Genomic DNA, 18,454 nt, shown 5'->3' with positions numbered 1-18,454 from the left:
TAAATTTTGTTGTAGGGTTCAAAAATTTTGGGTTCAATTCTTAATAGGGTTGTCAAACTATTGTAACGTGTGAGTTTGAGAACTTAACTACCTTAACGTAAGGTTTGGAGCTGTCATCAATATTTTTTATTTAAATATGATTGGTCACTTAAAAGAGAAGTGTTGATATTCTTAATGAAAACAAATTCGGGAGTTTGATTAGGTGTAAGGAAAGATTAGCATTCCGCGACACTCGTTTGAATAACAATACTAATTAATAATTTGTTATCCTATTTTAACTTTATTTATAAATTCTATTCTTATTTCTGTTAATCATTATTTATATTTTATATTTTCAAGTCTTATTCATCATTAAATTTTGAAGACTTTTCTTATGCCTTCCAACACACTAGTAGGGGTTTTCGAAATCCTCCACAAGAGAATTCAAGAAGACATGTTTATTCCTTCAAATTGACTGTCATTAGGTGTTAAATATTTGATAAGGATGATTTTTGGTTTTAAATTTTATACATTTTATTCTTATTATTTTTATTTTTATCATTGTGTAAATAAAATCTTCATATCGAAAAACACTTTCTAAATTATCTCAATGCTTTAATAAAATTTAAGAGCTTACCACTGCTCAAAAAGAAAAAAAAAATCTGAAAAAATATCTTTACCTAAAATATTTCTTGAAAAGACTTGTTTGTACAAGCTTTTTGACAAAATCCCATAATTAGAGATTTTCTTCCATGAACCACGTTTATGTTATTAATTCACATGAAATCATTATGTAGTTTTAATTTTAAATAACTGAAGGAAAAACCTTGTGTGGGAAAAATTTTCGTAGTCTATTCCCACGTGAAATGAAAGCCCAAAAAAAAAAAAAAACCATGAATTAGGCAAATGAAGCAGAAACATCTCATGATCATCCAGTACTCAACACAAGTTCAAACTCCCACATCCAGTACCCAACACATTATTTGTTCATAAAACCTTGTGATCATATGCATGTATGCTTTGTTACACAATTAAATTTCGACCATAAATATTTTCTTATAATTTCCATGAAATTTGAGTTAGAAATCATCATCAAGATTTCTGATCACCTTGTTTTTATTCTATTTTATTGAAGTTTACAATCGCCGTTCCCTTCTTAAAAATAAATTTATGGCCCATTCTCAATATTTTGGGCCAAATAATCAAATCCTAGAAAAGCCAACTTGGTGATGGCAATTAATTATGAAGACAAAAAATTGATAAAAGAATAACTCAATATACTAGCTATTCTCCAAGACAACCTACTTGGAGCTGTAAGCATTTGAATGAAACAACCACCTCAGGCTAGAGCATTACACAATGATTTGTATGCATCAACACACAGCTTAAATTTCTCTTCGGCCATTGCCTGCATACATGCATCCACAACTTGTAACTATCACAAATCCAAAATTAAATAAATAAAAAAAAGAGAAATAAATCACAGAAAATACAGATGCCATGACAACTCAGTTCCACTAAGTCAAGTATCTAAAGATTGCCCCAAATAGGATCCCTGCCCCCAGCTTCCCCTCAAAAGACTCCAAAAAAAGAAACAAATAAAGAAGAACACACACACACACACACAGAATCTCAACACATTTAATAAACTGGAACTAAAAATCCATGAACTTTTGTCTAGACCAGAAGCCAATATTATGCGAGGGTTATGCGTTAAGGACCCAGAAATATTGGAGAGTATTCATAAAACTGCCACCATTCAACAATATAAAAATAATATTGGAATTTGGAAACTCTAACTAACCTGTGAAGGACCTTGATGCTTATCAGGATGCCACTTTAAAGCTGATAAACGGAAACTGCAAGGTAAATATTAATAATTTTAGGATACATAAAAAGAATTGGAGCAAAGGAAAAGCTGGAATATGTCCAATCTTCAAGATGACAGGCCTCTTCACATTCAAGTTGAATGCAAGCACCAAAGTACTTACGCATTTTTAACATCTTCAATTTTCAAGGGGCCAGTTGGAGGCAGACCAAGGATTGATCTATCAGAACATGATCCTACAGCACATGACTCATCCTCAGACTCAGTTTCACTCATAGTCTCCCACTGTTTTCTTCTTTGATTAGTCCAGCCTGATTTTTCTCTCCACTCATATCCAGATTCTGAATTTTGGAAAGAAGATTCCCCCCTAGAAGACCAAGTATACCATTTGTTCCCAAATGTAGCTTGAAAGATTGTCTCAGGATGATCAAAGTCCTCAGAGAAACTCTCTCTTCTAAACCTTCCTATGCATGTGAGAAAAGAAGACATCCAGTTTGTCAAATCACACATGAGGGTGCAAGCACTCAAAAAACTATCACACCTATATAATCCAAATGTGGCCTTGGTTTTCACCTCACAAACAAGATTAGCTAGCTAGGTTCTAATATCTCACTTTATAACAAGCTATTAAAGGTACATCTTTAACGAAAACATCATAACAATGTCGAATAACCACAGAGGTTTCTCTTTAACAAAGAGTATTTTAATATTGGACGATATCTAGGCATTATTGTTGCAAACAAATGGAATAACATTTTTCTTTTTGAATGTGTCTGAAATGGTAATACAAGCTGCCATGACAAATATAGAAAACAAGAAATTTCATAACAAATCATAGTTCTGACTTTAGTAAGTCATCTCTGCTTAAATTCTTATGCATATGATGGATAAATACAATATTCATGAATAAGGAAAGAAAAGCAGGGTTATTTTTGCTACCTAAGCTATATAACAGAATTTCATTGCTTTTCAATATTATGACGAGGCCCACATTTTATTTAACAAAATAAAGTTCTTCCACTGATAGGCATGCGGCTGTTGCATAACAGGAAAATTTATTTGCCATTTCACTAATGATATCAGATGCTACTTTAAAACAACCTGCCGTGTGAGGCTCAAGGTCCCACATTCAAATACCCTTTCCATCCTTTGTCTTGTTACAAACAAAGATTCAGTTACTTTGGTAATCAAGTCAGTAGTCTGACATAATTACTCATTGTTTTAGAAAAATAGACGGATGAAACATAAGATTAGACCAATAAAGCAAGATAATTACTAAGCAGAAATAATTAATCAGATTTTAGAATTATTTTATGAAAAAATCTTAGATTCCACACTCAGCATAATTTAAGACAAATTGTGGAACCCAGTTCAGCAGAAACTATTGCATAAAGAAGGCAATATTTATTTTAAATTTCATTTAAAGAAACAATAAGAGGAACGGAATAACAAAAGAAAGTTGAAGCTCACGTTTTATTTTTTTGTGATTAGATTTCCCAGCACGTCGTCCAGGAAACCTTGATCCCCACTTCTTATTGGAGCCATCTGAATCCTGGCCTTCTGTTCCATCAAATTTCCATATTGGATCGTCATCCTAGTTAGAAGCCAAAGGCATGCATAAGTTTATTGTAATTTCAGGAACAAATTTTGTGTAAACTAAATCTCTGAAACAATGTAATGGATAAACAGGATAAGGGTATTGTCCCATACACTTGAGACCAATGGTTTACTTTGGAAATAAATAAATTCAGGCTTTACATACACTAGAGTCCACTAGCTTTTAAGAAAACGATATCCAACTTGTCATCACATCACCCATCACAAAAAGATTGCAACCTTACTCTTTCAATGGCCTTACTAAAATCCAAAGCTTCTATACTCAGATCCTAGATGCACACTTTATGTATGAAATGATAAAATTGCAATTTCATGTTACATGTAAATAGCAACAATGCAAACAATGAAAAAATTAGAATTAATTCCAAGGCATACACCTATGATTAGTGAACAAGAAATAATCCAACTTGCTTTGTCCTTATGATTTTTTATAATGTAAACATGCTGCATGCATTGATCTTTTTAATTACAAGATCAATATCCGGTATTGGCTCCATTTGAGAGGGGTAATTCAGAATGGTCCTATACTAAATAAATAATTTGCCCAGGGAGTGTGAAATCCTATAAATCCATTAATGCTGCAGCTTGACTAGGAAACTGGTCTTTATCCCTGAATTTTTTTGGCAAATTAAAGAGCTAGAACCCATTTGGTCTGGTAGAGCACTTGGCAAACAATACCATGACTGAATGGAATCTATAGCTCGGAGAAAATAGAGTACATAAATTTTGAACCCTGCCTCTCAATGGTCTTTGCATCATTAACTAAAATGGAAATTATCAGTCAATATTGTGAAACAATATACAGGAGCTTTTGTCTCTTCAACAATTTAAGTACTATTGTAATTCTCTACAACCTTTCATTAAATATGTTTTTATTCACTCTAATGGTTTAACATACCTAAATATTAAAAATTAGCAAAAACAAAGATAAAAAACTTTGATTAGAAAACATGAATGAATATAAATAATAAATACTAATAAATGCTATTTCTTATGGTGTTCTTGCTATCTAATTATTTCAAAAACAGACACCCCTGTGCTCCGACTCTCACTCTATAAAGTAGTCCTTTGGATCAACCTTTTACCATGAGATGACACTATCTGATAACTGACATGTCAAAACATTTACAATTTGGCTTGGTTATAGAACACGTAAAGAGTTCTAAAACAATCAGCATAACCAAAATTAAACTTTGATAAAACCATATAGACAGACTCTTGCAATTAAAACTCCAAAGCACTGGGCAGATAATTGGTCCATTGTTTGCAAAATAATTGATTAACTCCTAAATAAATCAGAATAAGCAAATAGAAGTTGGAATAAAACCATATAAACAACCAAAAGTGAATTTTATCACAATTTAATCATGCCATGAGTATAAAATAAACAGTGCACCAGGAAGATGAGACTCCACACCTTCAATACGATAAGGGTTCTAAATCAAACAGGAGTCCTGAAAAGTTTACCTGAAATGAAATATTTGAGGAACCGGTATTAAAGAGAAGGTCTTTTAGAGCTCTCTTTGCATCAGCACGCTTTTGACGTACTGCATATCTTACATAAGTCTGCATTCAATATTTGCAATGTCAGATAATGTGGTCTGCTAACAGTTATTAGAAAATTACCAATCTTGAAATATGCCTATTTGACATACTAGGAACAAGATAATTAAGAGAGCAGTACAAACAATTTCACAAATAGATGCCCCCAAACTGCATACCTTAGAGGGTTGTTGAGCTCGTTTTTCATCCTGCAAAAACAATGTTAATTGTCAAACTTTCTCATCAAAGGCAAGACGTACAACTTTATCCTAACTCCTAAACCAAAACTTTCATGCATTACTAAAATCTAAGGCTCAACTATGCAGTTGCTGGTGGTCCAGAAAGGAAAAGCAGTAGAAAACCTATTCATATAAAAGACAACTTACTTTTCTCAGGACTAGGAACAGGCAGTATCGAGAATGAGGTTGAAAATTGCAAAAACTAAACATTATGAATATACAATCATCTACCAGTTAAGTGATGTGCTCCATCAGCTGACAAGATTAGTCAACTGAATCTTTCACAAGACAATTTGAAGTAGTATTCTTCACTAAATAATAATCTTAACAGTAGCACCCATCAAACACAACCAAGCAGAATTTTTTTTTTTTTTTATTTGCTCTTTGAACAGAGATTCATGCATCAACCACTCAGACAAGTGTTCAGGTGCCACCAAGCAGAGATTTATAACATAAAATCAAGCATGAAACATTGAACCTCAATTATCTATTTAGTTTTGATGTTAGCATCACACAGCATTCAGAAAACAAGATTTACTCTTTTTTTTTTCATTGAAGAAATGACATCAATCCTTCTTATACAAATTCATGAGCTTGCAATTTCAAATACACTATCCAAAGCTTTTCAGCTTCCCCAACTAAAAAAAAAGAAAAATCCAAACTATCCCCAAACTCACCCATAGCATTCAACAAACAAGATTTACTCTCTTTTTTTTTCATTGAAGAAATGACACCAATCCTTCTTTCACAAATTCATGAACTTGCAATTTCAAATACGCTATCCAAAGCTATTCAGTTCCCCCAACTGAAAAAAAAAAAATCCAAACTAACCCCAAAACTCACCCATAGCATTCAACATATATAAGCATAAAAAAAAAAGGAAAAATAGAAACAAACTCACATAATTCCATTTGTTCTTCCATTTTTCACAGGTAACAGGCGTTGAATGGAATGAAGCAACATGGGTTGTTGCAACAGTAGCCGTTGGTTCTGAAGGTAAGAAAGCTGGAACCAATGAATTCTTGAGTACCAAGACGTTTCGCCATCTGGATATTTGCATAATCAAGGAAATCAACACAAAACCAACTGTCTCCAAAACTCGAAGAACCAATCAATTAGGCTGTTGTTAGACAGAAGAAGCTTTGGGTTCTTTTCCTTTTTTTGGTGGTAAAAAGAATTGGTTTAAATTTTAAAGTGAGAATAAGGTGAACTCTTTTCGCGGTGGTGGAAGAGAACAAAGACCGAGATGGTCTCTTCTCCTTCCCTTGTTGGACGGAAGTCGGAAGCTGAAACATGTGTTCAAACTTCGACGTAAAGGATTTTGGGTTGGAAACCTTACTTGTTTCTGGGCCACTGGCGGAGAAGCCTAGAAGAGGAATAAGTGAAGCGCCAAGTGAAAGGCCCAGCAAGTAGAAATTGGGTTTTGATTTGACTATGATAATTGATAATACACACACCAAATACAAGACAAATTCTTATATGTTATGTTACAGATTTGATGATGAAAAAAGAAAAATGGGAAGAGAGGCATAATGTTGTTGAGGTACTGAAATAATAATGCCGTACGTGGGGCAAGCAGACCAGCATGAGCATATGAAGTTATCATTGCTTTGGATGATCAATAGTTTTTACATTTTGTCATTTAAAAAAAACCATTTATTCTTTTTGTAAAATAGGGAATTACTGGGGAGAAAAAAAAACGTAGGAGAGGGTATATTTACCATCACGGTGATACTTACTGATCAGATAAAACTTATATGAATATATATATATATATATATACACCCCATATTCATTTAATTTAACCTTCATGAATAAATAAAATAATAATCTTAATTAACATACGATCAATTGAAACTAAATGACAAGCTAAATTTTAGTGTGGCACAAATGTGATTAACATAGTCTCACATATATTTTGAATCTCATTTCAAGCTATAAATACAATATAATCATATATTGCTATATGTTGTACACTTTTAGATATTCAATTATTATCATTTAGGTTGGGCAAATTAAGTACAATGACTGTCTTAATAAGTACTTTTAGTTTCATAGCTGCCTAATGATTGAGACAGCTAATCAACCAAGATTTCTCATCATCAACCTAATCACATTCTATTTCTTTTGAGAAAAAAAAAAGTTATAGGAATAATAAATATTTAAGTGACTTCAGAATTTTGATTTTGAAGAGACATCTTATAAAATAGAATTCAAAGTAGCTCCAACATGGCAACATGGGCCAACCCCTTTCCTTACAATCTCTCCATGAATTTGACATTAGGGAGTAGATTGAATTAATGGATAGCAGATATAGACATGGCGGAGAGAGTGGAGTTATGACCAACACGATGTAATTATAGGCACACCACCCTTGAATATCCTTACTTAATTGCCTTTATGAATATCCTTGAATAAAGGAATTATCATTGAAGCATATTCCGCCGCCCTGGAAACAAAGACAACTCTGTTTAGATTCTGGCTCTCTGTTTTCTTTCATTTCCTCATTGTTATCATTTCATTCATATCCCGAATCATGGATTTGGCAATCCTGAAACGTGGCTTCCCCTAATGCTGGAACTGTCTTTAGTTTTAAATTTTAGCTTGGGAATTGTATCCGTTTTTTAAGCATAATTCTGCCACTTGGATTGTTTCTAGATGGCTCAAAACTGCAGTCCTAGCCGGTACCACGAAAAGTGATCAAACTGCATCGGTATCCTATCATGCCTTTTCATATTCTTTTAATGGTTAAGCTAAATGTATATAATTGATCAGTCATTGTATAAATCTTTTTAATTCTCTGTTATTTTTATGGTTTACATCAAGTAACATGTAACTGACCGTTAATTGAATCATGTTGTCGCTTGTCATGGTAGAATAACTATTCCAATGTGTTCCATATTTTTCCAGGACAGAGGAGTCCAAACACACATGGAATATAAACATGTAAAAAACTTGACAGAGAATACAGAACCCCACCTGGCTCTTTTACAACCCATTTCCATTGCATGCCATGGTCCATTCTCCCTACGCATTACACCCCCATCCATGGCTGAACAAAGAGCCAGCTCCTCAAAGTCTTCCATGGTCCACAAAAAAATAATAAAAAAGAAAAAAATAAAAGAACCCCACCATCTGTTCCGGTTCCTATTCCAAAATTTGATAAGCTTTTAGTCAAGAAAACGAAAATCATTTTATCTTAATCAACGCCACAACAAATTGGAGTCATCAAAAGCTTTACAGCTTGAGACACCTGTTATTATTATTCTCTATGTAATACTTAATAGATATAGAAACGATTTGTTGGAACGTTAATAAAATCTTTCAATCTGTTTCCGTTGTCGGTTTGTCTATTTTCTGTCCCTTTGCATTCTTTCTTTACCGCAGAACTTTTGTCGGAAGCCAACAAACCTTAAAAACTTCCTTTCTTTTCCCTATAAATCTCCTAAATCTTCTCTGTCTCTCTTCTTCAATCTTCCTCTCACTCACCCAAAACAGGTGAAAAAAAGAGAAAGAAACAGCATTAAAGAAGAACGTTTTTAGAATAGGCTCTTTGGTTTTTGAAAGCTGATCAGGAAAACATGGGAGGTTGCGCTACTAAGCCTAAGGTTTTGAAGGGTGACGAAGGGGAGGTCCCGGCTCCGGTACCTCCTCCTGAGCCGACGAAAGAGCCTATTCCTGCGGTTCCTGAAGCAAAGGAGGCTGCTGATGTTGTTGCTCAAGGTGAAAAGAAGGTGGAAGATGATCATGCTAACGAGGCTGTTAACGCCAAGGGCGTTGGTGAGGCTGAGAATGTTGCTGATGATGACAAGGTCGATGATCAAGCAAACAAGCGACGATCTCTTAGCAACTTGTTCAAAGAGGTATCTGTTTCTATTAAAGAATTTTTATGCTAAAATTTGAAGAAAGGGTTTAATCTTTATTGGCATTTAAAGATGATTACTTTTGTTAGCAAAGGTTGTATTGGCTTTGGGTGCAATAAAGGTAACTGTTCATGACTAAAATGCCATTTTAGATATCAAAGAAACTGCATTTTATACAAAATCCAATGGCTAGTATTGTACAAAATTTTGAACATGGAATTCTTGATCTTTTGATTCCAGGGTCGTTATTAATTGTGAAGCATATGTTAATTGCCTTGATGTTTCTATGCATTTTGATTATTGATTGATGTGATTTCGTTAAAGCTGGATGATGGGATCATTCATCCGAATACGGTCATATCTGTCCTTTCAATATGTTGGTTGTTTAACGGCATCTTTATCCTGGCTCTTTCATTGAATTATAACTGGTTTTGTACCCTTCGGTTGGTGAGTAAAGGTAAGATTCAAAAAGAAGATAAAAACAATTCCTCGCATAGCTCCTGTTGATTTGGTGTATTGAATATCAAGATTCAATAGTCTAGTTATATTTTAATTGGCCCCTTGTCTTTTTGCTTGCCTGATATCCTGTCTGTATCAATCATTTACTATTCCTAACACGTCGTGGTGAATTTTACAATGTAAACTTTTGGCCACCTCTTATAGCACCAAAGTTGATGGACGCCAGGTACTTTGAACTGGAGAATCAGTATAATAATATCCTTACCATTCAATCCAATCCATCAAGTCTCGGTTTTATCAGAAATAAACCTGTTTTGACTTATGGACCTACCAAATGTTTGTTTCCTCTTTGTTTTTTGCATCATTATGTGGTTGTTTCAATGTTTTCTATAGGGGGTAGAATAGTGGCATCCTTTGCCCTTTGTATCTTTCCGCATCTTCATGTCCCCATCTGCGCGTGCAAGAGGGGTTTGATTAATTTTCCTATACAGAAATATGAATTATGACTGCAAGAGAAAGATGAGTTTTGCACAAAAGGTTTTCTGTAGTTCCATCATGATGCATCAGTGAATTTCAGGCATCGGTTCTTTGCATTGATTTCAAATTACAAGGGTACATTTAAATTCTTGACACTATGAAAACTGAAAAATGTTTTAAACTGCTTGTGTTAAATATATTGTTTTTGATCCAAGATCTGTAATAAATGAATGTTTTCATAAAATTATACCATGAGGGAATTGGAAACTAGTATTGAGCAGCATATTTGGTGGTGGGCAACCATGTAAATGCCTTAAATTGATGGTTTAGGGGATACACCGATCCATTAAGGACCTCCTGTACTGGTTTGTTCTGTTCATTTGGATAATCTACTTAATCTAAACGTATTGATGAAGTTATAGGTGCTTTAGTTTTCTGTCATTGTGGAATGTATCTGAAACTCTTTCTAGACATTCTTATCTGTAAAGCTTCATCACTGTGCATCCTTGATTCCCTGTGTTTGTTTTCTTCTCAGTAATGTTGCACTGTGGATCCTAACTCCAAAGCATGACAAATATAAGAAATTAGGTGATTTTATTTTCGGCAAACTAGCGGTTCAAATTTTTCCAACAAATATATGCAAAGAAGAATTCAAGTGGTTCTGCTATTAGGGCTGATGAAAATGGTTTCATCGTATTGGGAGGATTAATGTTCTGTCAAAGAGAATGACCAATGGGAACTTAGTCAACTTTTAGGATTGGTTGAACAATATTTCAAAGCAATAATAAGGAGGATTATTTTACTCTTCAGCACTTTATTTGTGTGATTAAGGAAATTTACTGCAACTTCTCCAATGGTTCATTCATGGATTACTAGATGAAAATGCTGCATCATTTGGCATCATTAAACGAATTTTATTTGATAGGCTTTAGCAACTGCAGTTTCTTTTGTTTTTTTAATATAGTTTAACTTGTATTATTTGCAGAATGAAAAGAAGGGTTCAGCTGAGAGTGATGACTCACCATCAGAGGTAGCGGAACAAGTATCACCGGAACTAGTGCAACAAGAATCAGTGGAGCCCGTGAAACAAGAACCAGTGGAGCCAGTGAAACAAGAATCAGTGGAGCCTGTGCAAACAGAATCGGTGGAGCCTGTGGAACTAGAATCGGTGGAGCCAGTGAAACAAGCATCATCAGAGACTGAGAAACTTAAAGAGGCCTCTGTGGCTATGGATTTGGAGACCGCGAAACCTGTGAACCCAGTTGAAGAAACCTCCAGTCCAGAATCTGTTGTAGCTCCTGGAAAGATTGAAACAGAACAATCAATTGAAGCCGCGCCAGCAACTGAGCCAGCAGCAGCAGCGCATGTGTCCTAGACACAAAACAAGGAAACATCAGCTGACGGTAAGGAAGAGAAGACACAATTAGCAAAGTGAAGTTTCAACAATAATATCGAATTAAGTGTGATAAAGGAAGAATGAAAAGGACTGATATGAGGTTAGGCTGCTGGAGAGATTGTTGTGGAAATCAAGCAATTCACTTGGTTTAGGCGGCTTTTGAGTGGACTTGTTTCTATTGTTCTGAAATATTTTTTTTTCTTATAATCTGAGTTTGTCTTTGATATTCTCTACTTGTTCATATGGACATATGGGATTTTTAGATTGAATATATGAGCATAGTTTCTGTACTGCACCAGAACTCTGTTTTGCTACCGTATGCTACTATGATAAAATTATGAATTTCTAGCAGCTATAAGCACCAGTGCATTACTAAAAAACCGAAGAAAAAGCTAACAGGTGCTTAAACAAACATGTTGAGATTGATTTCCATTTTATAAGGGAGAAGGTTGCTTGTAAACATCGGCTACTTCTTTTGATTTTTGTAAGATCAAGTTGCAATTGTACTCAGGCCATTCTCTTCGGTCTCCACTCTATTTAGTTCATGTTTAATCAATTGAGCTTGAGAGGTCCTGTTATATGTAGACACCTACTTCAAAAAAAAAAAAATAAAATAAAAAATAAAAAGAACTTAAAAATAAAAAATTAATAAGAAACAAATAAAAATAAAAAAAATAAAAAAAATGATGAATGAACAGGAAGGGACTGAGCGTGTGCTCAGCCCCTCCTCTAGTTCATCATTACAGGGCATTAATGCCCCTGAAAGGTAGCCGGATTTGGGGAGGAGTGGTCACCTCCGGCTACCAACCCTCCTTGTTTGCCAGAGCCTTATGCTCAGAAGAGCATGATTTCACCTCTAGATTGTCCAAATTTTTGGACAATCCAGTTCTTAAAAGGGGGGTTTCAAACCGATCCAGAGGACCCGAAAAAAAAAAAAGATTTTGAAACCTAGATTCATGAACAAAAAAAAAGAAGACCAATCTGTCAAAAAAAAAAATAGATTCGAGCAACCAATACCACAAATAAGCCATCAAAAAATCCTAAACTACCAGCAACAGAAATCCACAATCAAAAAAGAAAAAATAAAAAAATAAAATTACAGGAAAAAGAAATGAAAATGGGAGAAGCTGTGGATAACTGAGGTTCTTTAGTTTGTTTCTTTTTGAGGAGGAGCTGGTAATTTGGGGCCGGTAAATAAGGGGCTATTTGGTCTTGGGAAGCCGACCGACGGAGGCTGTTGAAGCTAGTGGGTAAGGTCAGATCGACGCCAGTAGAGAGGGGGTATTTGGTCTTGGGAAGCCGACCGACGGAGGCTGTTGAAGCTAGTGGGTAAGGTCAGATCAACGCTGGTAGAGAAGGGAGGAACACCTGGGCTTCCGGTTAAAGGCAAGCCGTCGACGTAAGGGAGAGAATAAGGAGAAAGAGAGGGAAAAATTTAGAGAGAAGTTAGAGAAGGTGCGGCTAGAGAGAGAAAAAGAAGGTAGAAAATGAGAAGAGAAGGGAAAATGAAGGTCTAATTACTTAGGTTTAAGATCAAAACGACGTTGTTTTGGTAGATTAAAAGCTGCCAAACAAATACCCAAAACGGTACGTTTTGGGCTCAGTTTTGTGGACCTCAGGAAGCAGATTCGGCACAGCAGTTTTGGGCGTTCTGTGGGTTATTGAATTGGGCTAATCTGAGCCTAGAAAAGTAACCTTCCTCTCTGGTTTTAATTGATTTTGTGTCTTGCCTATTTTTGTTAAATAAAATGCATTTTCATTTTTATTGTTATAATTTAAACCATATTAGGAAAAGTTATACATATATATATATAATATGAACGCTTATATTTAATATTAGAAAATCAAAATAACAAAAAAATAAAAAATAATGATAGTCATAATAAAAAAATAGTAAAGATACATAGTTTAGAAGAACATATATATATATATACATAAAATAAATAAAATAAATAGTAAGAAAACTAATCATAGGTTTAGTTTATGTTAAAAATAGTAATGATAATAAGCAAATGATAGGAATATAAAAAAAAGGAAAGAAATATTCATATTTAGATACTTGTAAATATAATATATATATATATATATATATATATATATATATATATAAAACAAAAAAACAACAACATGATACAAATATAAAAATTATAAGAAAAATGAGATGATTGTTTGATAAACTCCACCTAAAAAAGGTAAAGAGTTGCTTCTTTTAAGTGGATTTTTTTGGTGAGTTTGAGACGGATTTTCACCGAAGCGTCGGGATAAATCCAAACTCTAAACTCCAATACCCATTAAGTCAAATAGTCGTTGTTAAGAAAATAAATTTACACAATATTGCATCCGAACTTAAATTAGTTAATTAGCTTAAATAAATATTACTAAATAAAGTTAATTTAATCGTTTAAAAAATTAATTAATTGTTTATTTGATAAGTTATATAATCAAGTAAAATATTAATCAACAACGTTAATTAAAGGATATGGATCTAAATAGAAAACAAAAAAATTCATTATTTAAAATAAACAAGTCATGACATCATTTTACGTTTGCATCATGTGCATACGTAAAACCAAATAAAATAAAAAAACTCAATCAGCCAATTTAATAAAAAATTAGTTAATAAGCAAGGATTAAATCAAAAGTAGGCTATAATAGGATAACTTAAGATTAAATGGTACCATTCATGGACGGGCGCCATGGAGGTGCTAACCCTTCTTCGTGTTTAACCGCACTCCCGAACCCATCTCTAAAAGACGTGGATCAATTCTCGTTCTTTCGACGGACCTAAAATTAATTTAGAACTTCGTCGATTAGAATCGGGTTAATAGGTGACCAATCACACCTAGATAAAAAAGATTGGTGGCGACTCCTAAACCATTTTATTTTCACCGACGTCTAACGGTCGGGTTCTCGAACCCGCACGTTACGACATTATCCGCAGCAGCAAAATCTATGAGTATTAACCAGAAATATTGATTGTGAAAGATTCAAATGTAGCAGAGGAATAAAGCAGCAGAATTGCTACCTAAGAAGTTGCTACTTGTAAATAGCAACTTTGTGTTTAACCACACTCCCGAACCCATCTCTAAAAGACGTGGATCAATTCTCGTTCTTTCGACGGACCTAAAATTAATTTAGAACTTCGTAGATTAGAATCGGGTTAATAGGTGACCAATCACACCTAGATAAAAAAGATTGGTGGCGACTCCTAAACCATTTTATTTTCACCGACGTCTAACGGTCGGGTTCTCGAACCCGCACGTTACGATATTATCTGTAGCAGCAAAATCTATGAGTATTAACCAGAAATATTGATTGTGAAAGATTCAAATGTAGCAGAGGAATAAAGCAGCATAATTGCTACCTAAGAAGTTGCTACTTGTAAATAGCAGAGGAGGAATAAGGGTTGAAGAAATGCACCGTATCATTAAAAGATGAAGACAGTAAAGACAGGGGTCTATACTACACCGTTTCAATAATACCAAAAAGATGTAATTAATTTCTTTTAATAGCGGTTATGTTAGTTAACAGGTAGATTAGTTACAGCTCTTTGTCTTTTTCCTCTTTTGTAACCTGTATATATTTACAAACTTTCTTATAATTCTTTTCATGGAATGAATCAAAATACCATTCTCTAAAATATTCCATGCACTTTCAACCATATTTTGTCATGATATCAGAGCAAGTTAAATGATACCTGAAAAGATCAACTCCTCTCGAAAATGATAGCAGCTAAAATTATGTGATCTTTTATGCTTTTTCCATCATCACTAGTAACGTTGCTATTCATTAGAATCTTTCTTTGGTTTTCCAATCTTTTATTATTTCTATTTGATCTTTTAGTTTTGATCTCGATCATGTTTGAAACAAGTGAATCGAGATCACAGGGATCTTAAACTTCAACCCATACCCCATTACAAACACTTACTCAGATTTTAGCCATTAGAGACCCTCAATCTCCTTATTACTTTCACCATACTGATCACCCTGGTTCAATCACCATCAACCCTAAGTTCACCACAAATAACTATTTGGCATGTAGCTGATTGTTTATTCTTGCCTTATCCATCAAAAACAAAATGGGGTTTATAAATGGATCTATTTCAAAACCTAAAGCAATGGACCCTTTATATCCATCATGGATACGATGCAACAACCTCATAGTTGCATGGTTCCTTGATTCCATCACTCTTCTGATTGCATCAACCAATTTTTATATGGACTCTGCCATGGATATTTGGAACACTTTGAAATAGAGCTTTGCACAGCCTAATGACACCAGAGTATGTAATCTGCAATATACCTTAGGTAATGTCACTTAAGGAACCAGATCAGTTGATGCATACTTCATTGAACTTAAGGGGATTTGGGAGGAATTAAGAAACTACATACCTTTACCTCACTATGTTTATGGCAAGTGTAGTAAAAAATGTTTCAAAAATACTTTGACTAATATCAAAAGGATATGGTCTTTAGGTTTCTTAATGAATTAAATGATTCCTTTTCAGCTGTTAGGTCTCAGATAATATTGATAAACCCTATAATAGCACTAGACAAAGTATACAGTCTGGTGTTGAGGGAAGAAGCTCAAAGAAACTTGTTGTTCCAAACACAACCTGCATTGCAGTCATCAGCTATGTTAATCTCCACTGATGAAAAAAAAAACTTAAGAAAGACCTAATGTGCTCTCACTGTGGAAAAAAAGACCATATAAAAGAGAAGTGCTACAGATTGGTTGGGTTTCCAGAGGACTTCAAGTTCACTGAGACCAAAACAAACTATAAGAAAGGGAGATCAGTAGCTAACAGTGTCACTCACACAAATGAGGACCAATGTGCAGATGTGCAACTAAATTAGGATGATGAATCAACTAACAATGGCTATATGTCCCAATTAAATGTCATCAAACAATAGGTCAGCAAGCTATTTAAACTCTTAAATGAGAATGGAATCATATGCACAGATGGTAAGAACCCTTCACAAAATAGCCACAAAAACAGACCATCCCTAGTTAAGTCAGCTTTTGCAAGTACTATTTTAAACCACTTGTGTTTTAGTACTTCAAATAACATGCCATATAATTTCAGTCAAGTTAATGTTTCCATGTTTAAACAAGATACCTGGATAATGGATTTTGGAACCACTGATCACATTTGTCATTCTTTAAATAGGTTCATTTCAGCTAGATCAATTAATAATTATTTTGTGCATTTACCAAATAATGGCAAAGTCCCTGTTTGACATATAGGAACAATCAGATTATCATCTTTATTGGTGCTAAAAAATGTCTTGTGTGTACCTTATTTTAAGTTCAATCTTATATCAGTTGGAGAGTTAACCAAGTCAAAGAAAATTTGTCTTTTTCATTGATGAATATTGTGTTATCCAGGACCTTCCATCTTGGATAGTGATTGGGGTTGCTAGAGCATTTTCAAGTTTATACATGATGCAGGATAGCAGCATTGAACAAGATTTTTCTCAATTTTCTTTTAAAAAATTAGCTAAGAATCTTTTTATCTTTTTTGTCAATTCCTTTAAGACAAAATACAGAGACTTTGATTTGTGGCATTTTGGACTAGGGCATGCCTTAGTAGAAAGAATCAATGTATTATAGAAAGCTTTTCCTAAAATTGGTTGTTCAAGTGATTTACTATGTGAAACTTGTCCAATTGCAAAGTAGAAGAAGTTGCCATTTCCAATTCATGTACAGAGTTCAAAAACTGCCTTTGAGTTGATACATATGGACATATGGGGTCTATATGAAGTTCTAACAATAAATAGTCATAGGTATTTTTTAACTATTGTAGATGATTTCACTCGTTTTACATGGATTTATTTAATGAAAAGTAAGTTTAATGTGTCAACCATTGTGTATGCTTTCAACAACTTGGTTTAAAGGCAAGTTAATAGCTTTATAAAGTGTTTAAGAACAGATAATGGCAGAGAGTTTAACCTTGCCAATTTTTATGCTGAAATGGTATCATATATCAACTATCCTGCACAGGTACCCCACAACAGAATGGTGTAATGGAGAGAAAACACCAACATATTCTAGCTGTAGCAAGAGCTCTAAGACTCTAGTTAAATGTTCCATTAAGTTTTTGGGGATATGCTGTGTTCATAGCCATTAACATCATAAATAGAGTGCTAACTAGAGTCCTGCAAAACAAATCACCATATGAAATGTTGTTTCAGAAACTTCGTTCATATGACTATTTCAAAGTATTTGGCTATTTGTGTTTTACATCCACATAAACACAGCATAGAAAGAAATTTGATAGCAGGGCTAGTAAATGCATTTTTATAAGATATTCGAGCCATATGAAAAGACACAAAATTGTATGATCTTCAAGCACAAAGAATACTAACATCTAGGGATGTTGTTTTTCATGAGGACATTTTTCCATTTCATTCTTTAAAGCATACCAACCAAGACTTTACATTTGATCAAACACTTGGTGTGCATGCCACTCCTTTCCACATTTCTGAGCCTAATTGCACAAATTTTCAATCCCTTGACCATGACCAAGTTGAAACACACTTGGATGAACCCTTATTAGACCTAAAACAACCTACCACATCAAAAAATGATCATATATCCCATAATTTACCTTTTTCTAGTAATCTGCCTATTAGTGATAGTACTAAACAAACAGAAATAGTTCAATATACTGATTCAGATCAACAAGTTAGGAGAAGTTCAAGAGTAAGAAACCTACCAAAATACTTGGAAGCCTACCAAATTGATTTGCCTTCATACACTAATACTATCACTAAACATCCAATAACCAATTATGTCTCAGCTCATAATCTATCACCTGCTCACAAAGCATTTACAATCTCATTGTAAAAAATCTAAGAACCTAAAACTTACCATCAAGCTATGACTCATTCATATTGGAGAGATGCAATGGTAGTTGAACTGTAAGCTTTAGAAGACAATGGTACTTAGAGCATAGTACCATTGCTAGCTAAACATCATTCTGTGGGTTGCAAATAGGTGTATAAACTAAGCTGAATGTTAAAGGAAAAGTAGAAAGGTTCAAAGCAAGAC

At 34.1% G+C, this 18,454-nt stretch overlaps 2 protein-coding genes across 2 annotated transcripts; one reads left to right on the top strand and one right to left on the bottom strand.

Annotated features, from left to right (window-relative positions):
* Positions 1–1,052: 1,052 nt before the first annotated feature.
* Positions 1,053–6,537, bottom strand: LOC18611750 (Chaperone DnaJ-domain superfamily protein). The gene is made up of 7 exons (XM_007048170.3): positions 6,107–6,537; positions 5,146–5,175; positions 4,892–4,990; positions 3,278–3,401; positions 1,971–2,271; positions 1,784–1,838; positions 1,053–1,387 (listed from the first exon to the last, which is right to left on the bottom strand). The coding sequence occupies exons 1-7, from the start codon at positions 6,263–6,265 to the stop codon at positions 1,319–1,321; spliced, it is 837 nt and encodes a 278-aa protein (XP_007048232.2). The 5' UTR covers positions 6,266–6,537; the 3' UTR covers positions 1,053–1,318.
* A 1,904-nt stretch (positions 6,538–8,441) lies between these two features.
* On the top strand, positions 8,442–11,395 carry LOC18611749 (uncharacterized). The gene is made up of 2 exons (XM_018128591.2): positions 8,442–9,068; positions 10,990–11,395. Exons 1-2 carry the CDS (start codon positions 8,787–8,789, stop codon positions 11,377–11,379), a joined length of 672 nt encoding a protein of 223 aa, XP_017984080.1. The 5' UTR covers positions 8,442–8,786; the 3' UTR covers positions 11,380–11,395.
* Positions 11,396–18,454: the final 7,059 nt, after the last annotated feature.

The sequence above is a fragment of the Theobroma cacao genome, chromosome 1 (genome assembly GCF_053813885.1).
Source record: "Theobroma cacao isolate CCN51 chromosome 1, ASM5381388v1, whole genome shotgun sequence".
Lineage (NCBI taxonomy): Eukaryota > Viridiplantae > Streptophyta > Magnoliopsida > Malvales > Malvaceae > Theobroma > Theobroma cacao.
This window is presented reverse-complemented; position numbering and strand designations above follow the sequence as displayed.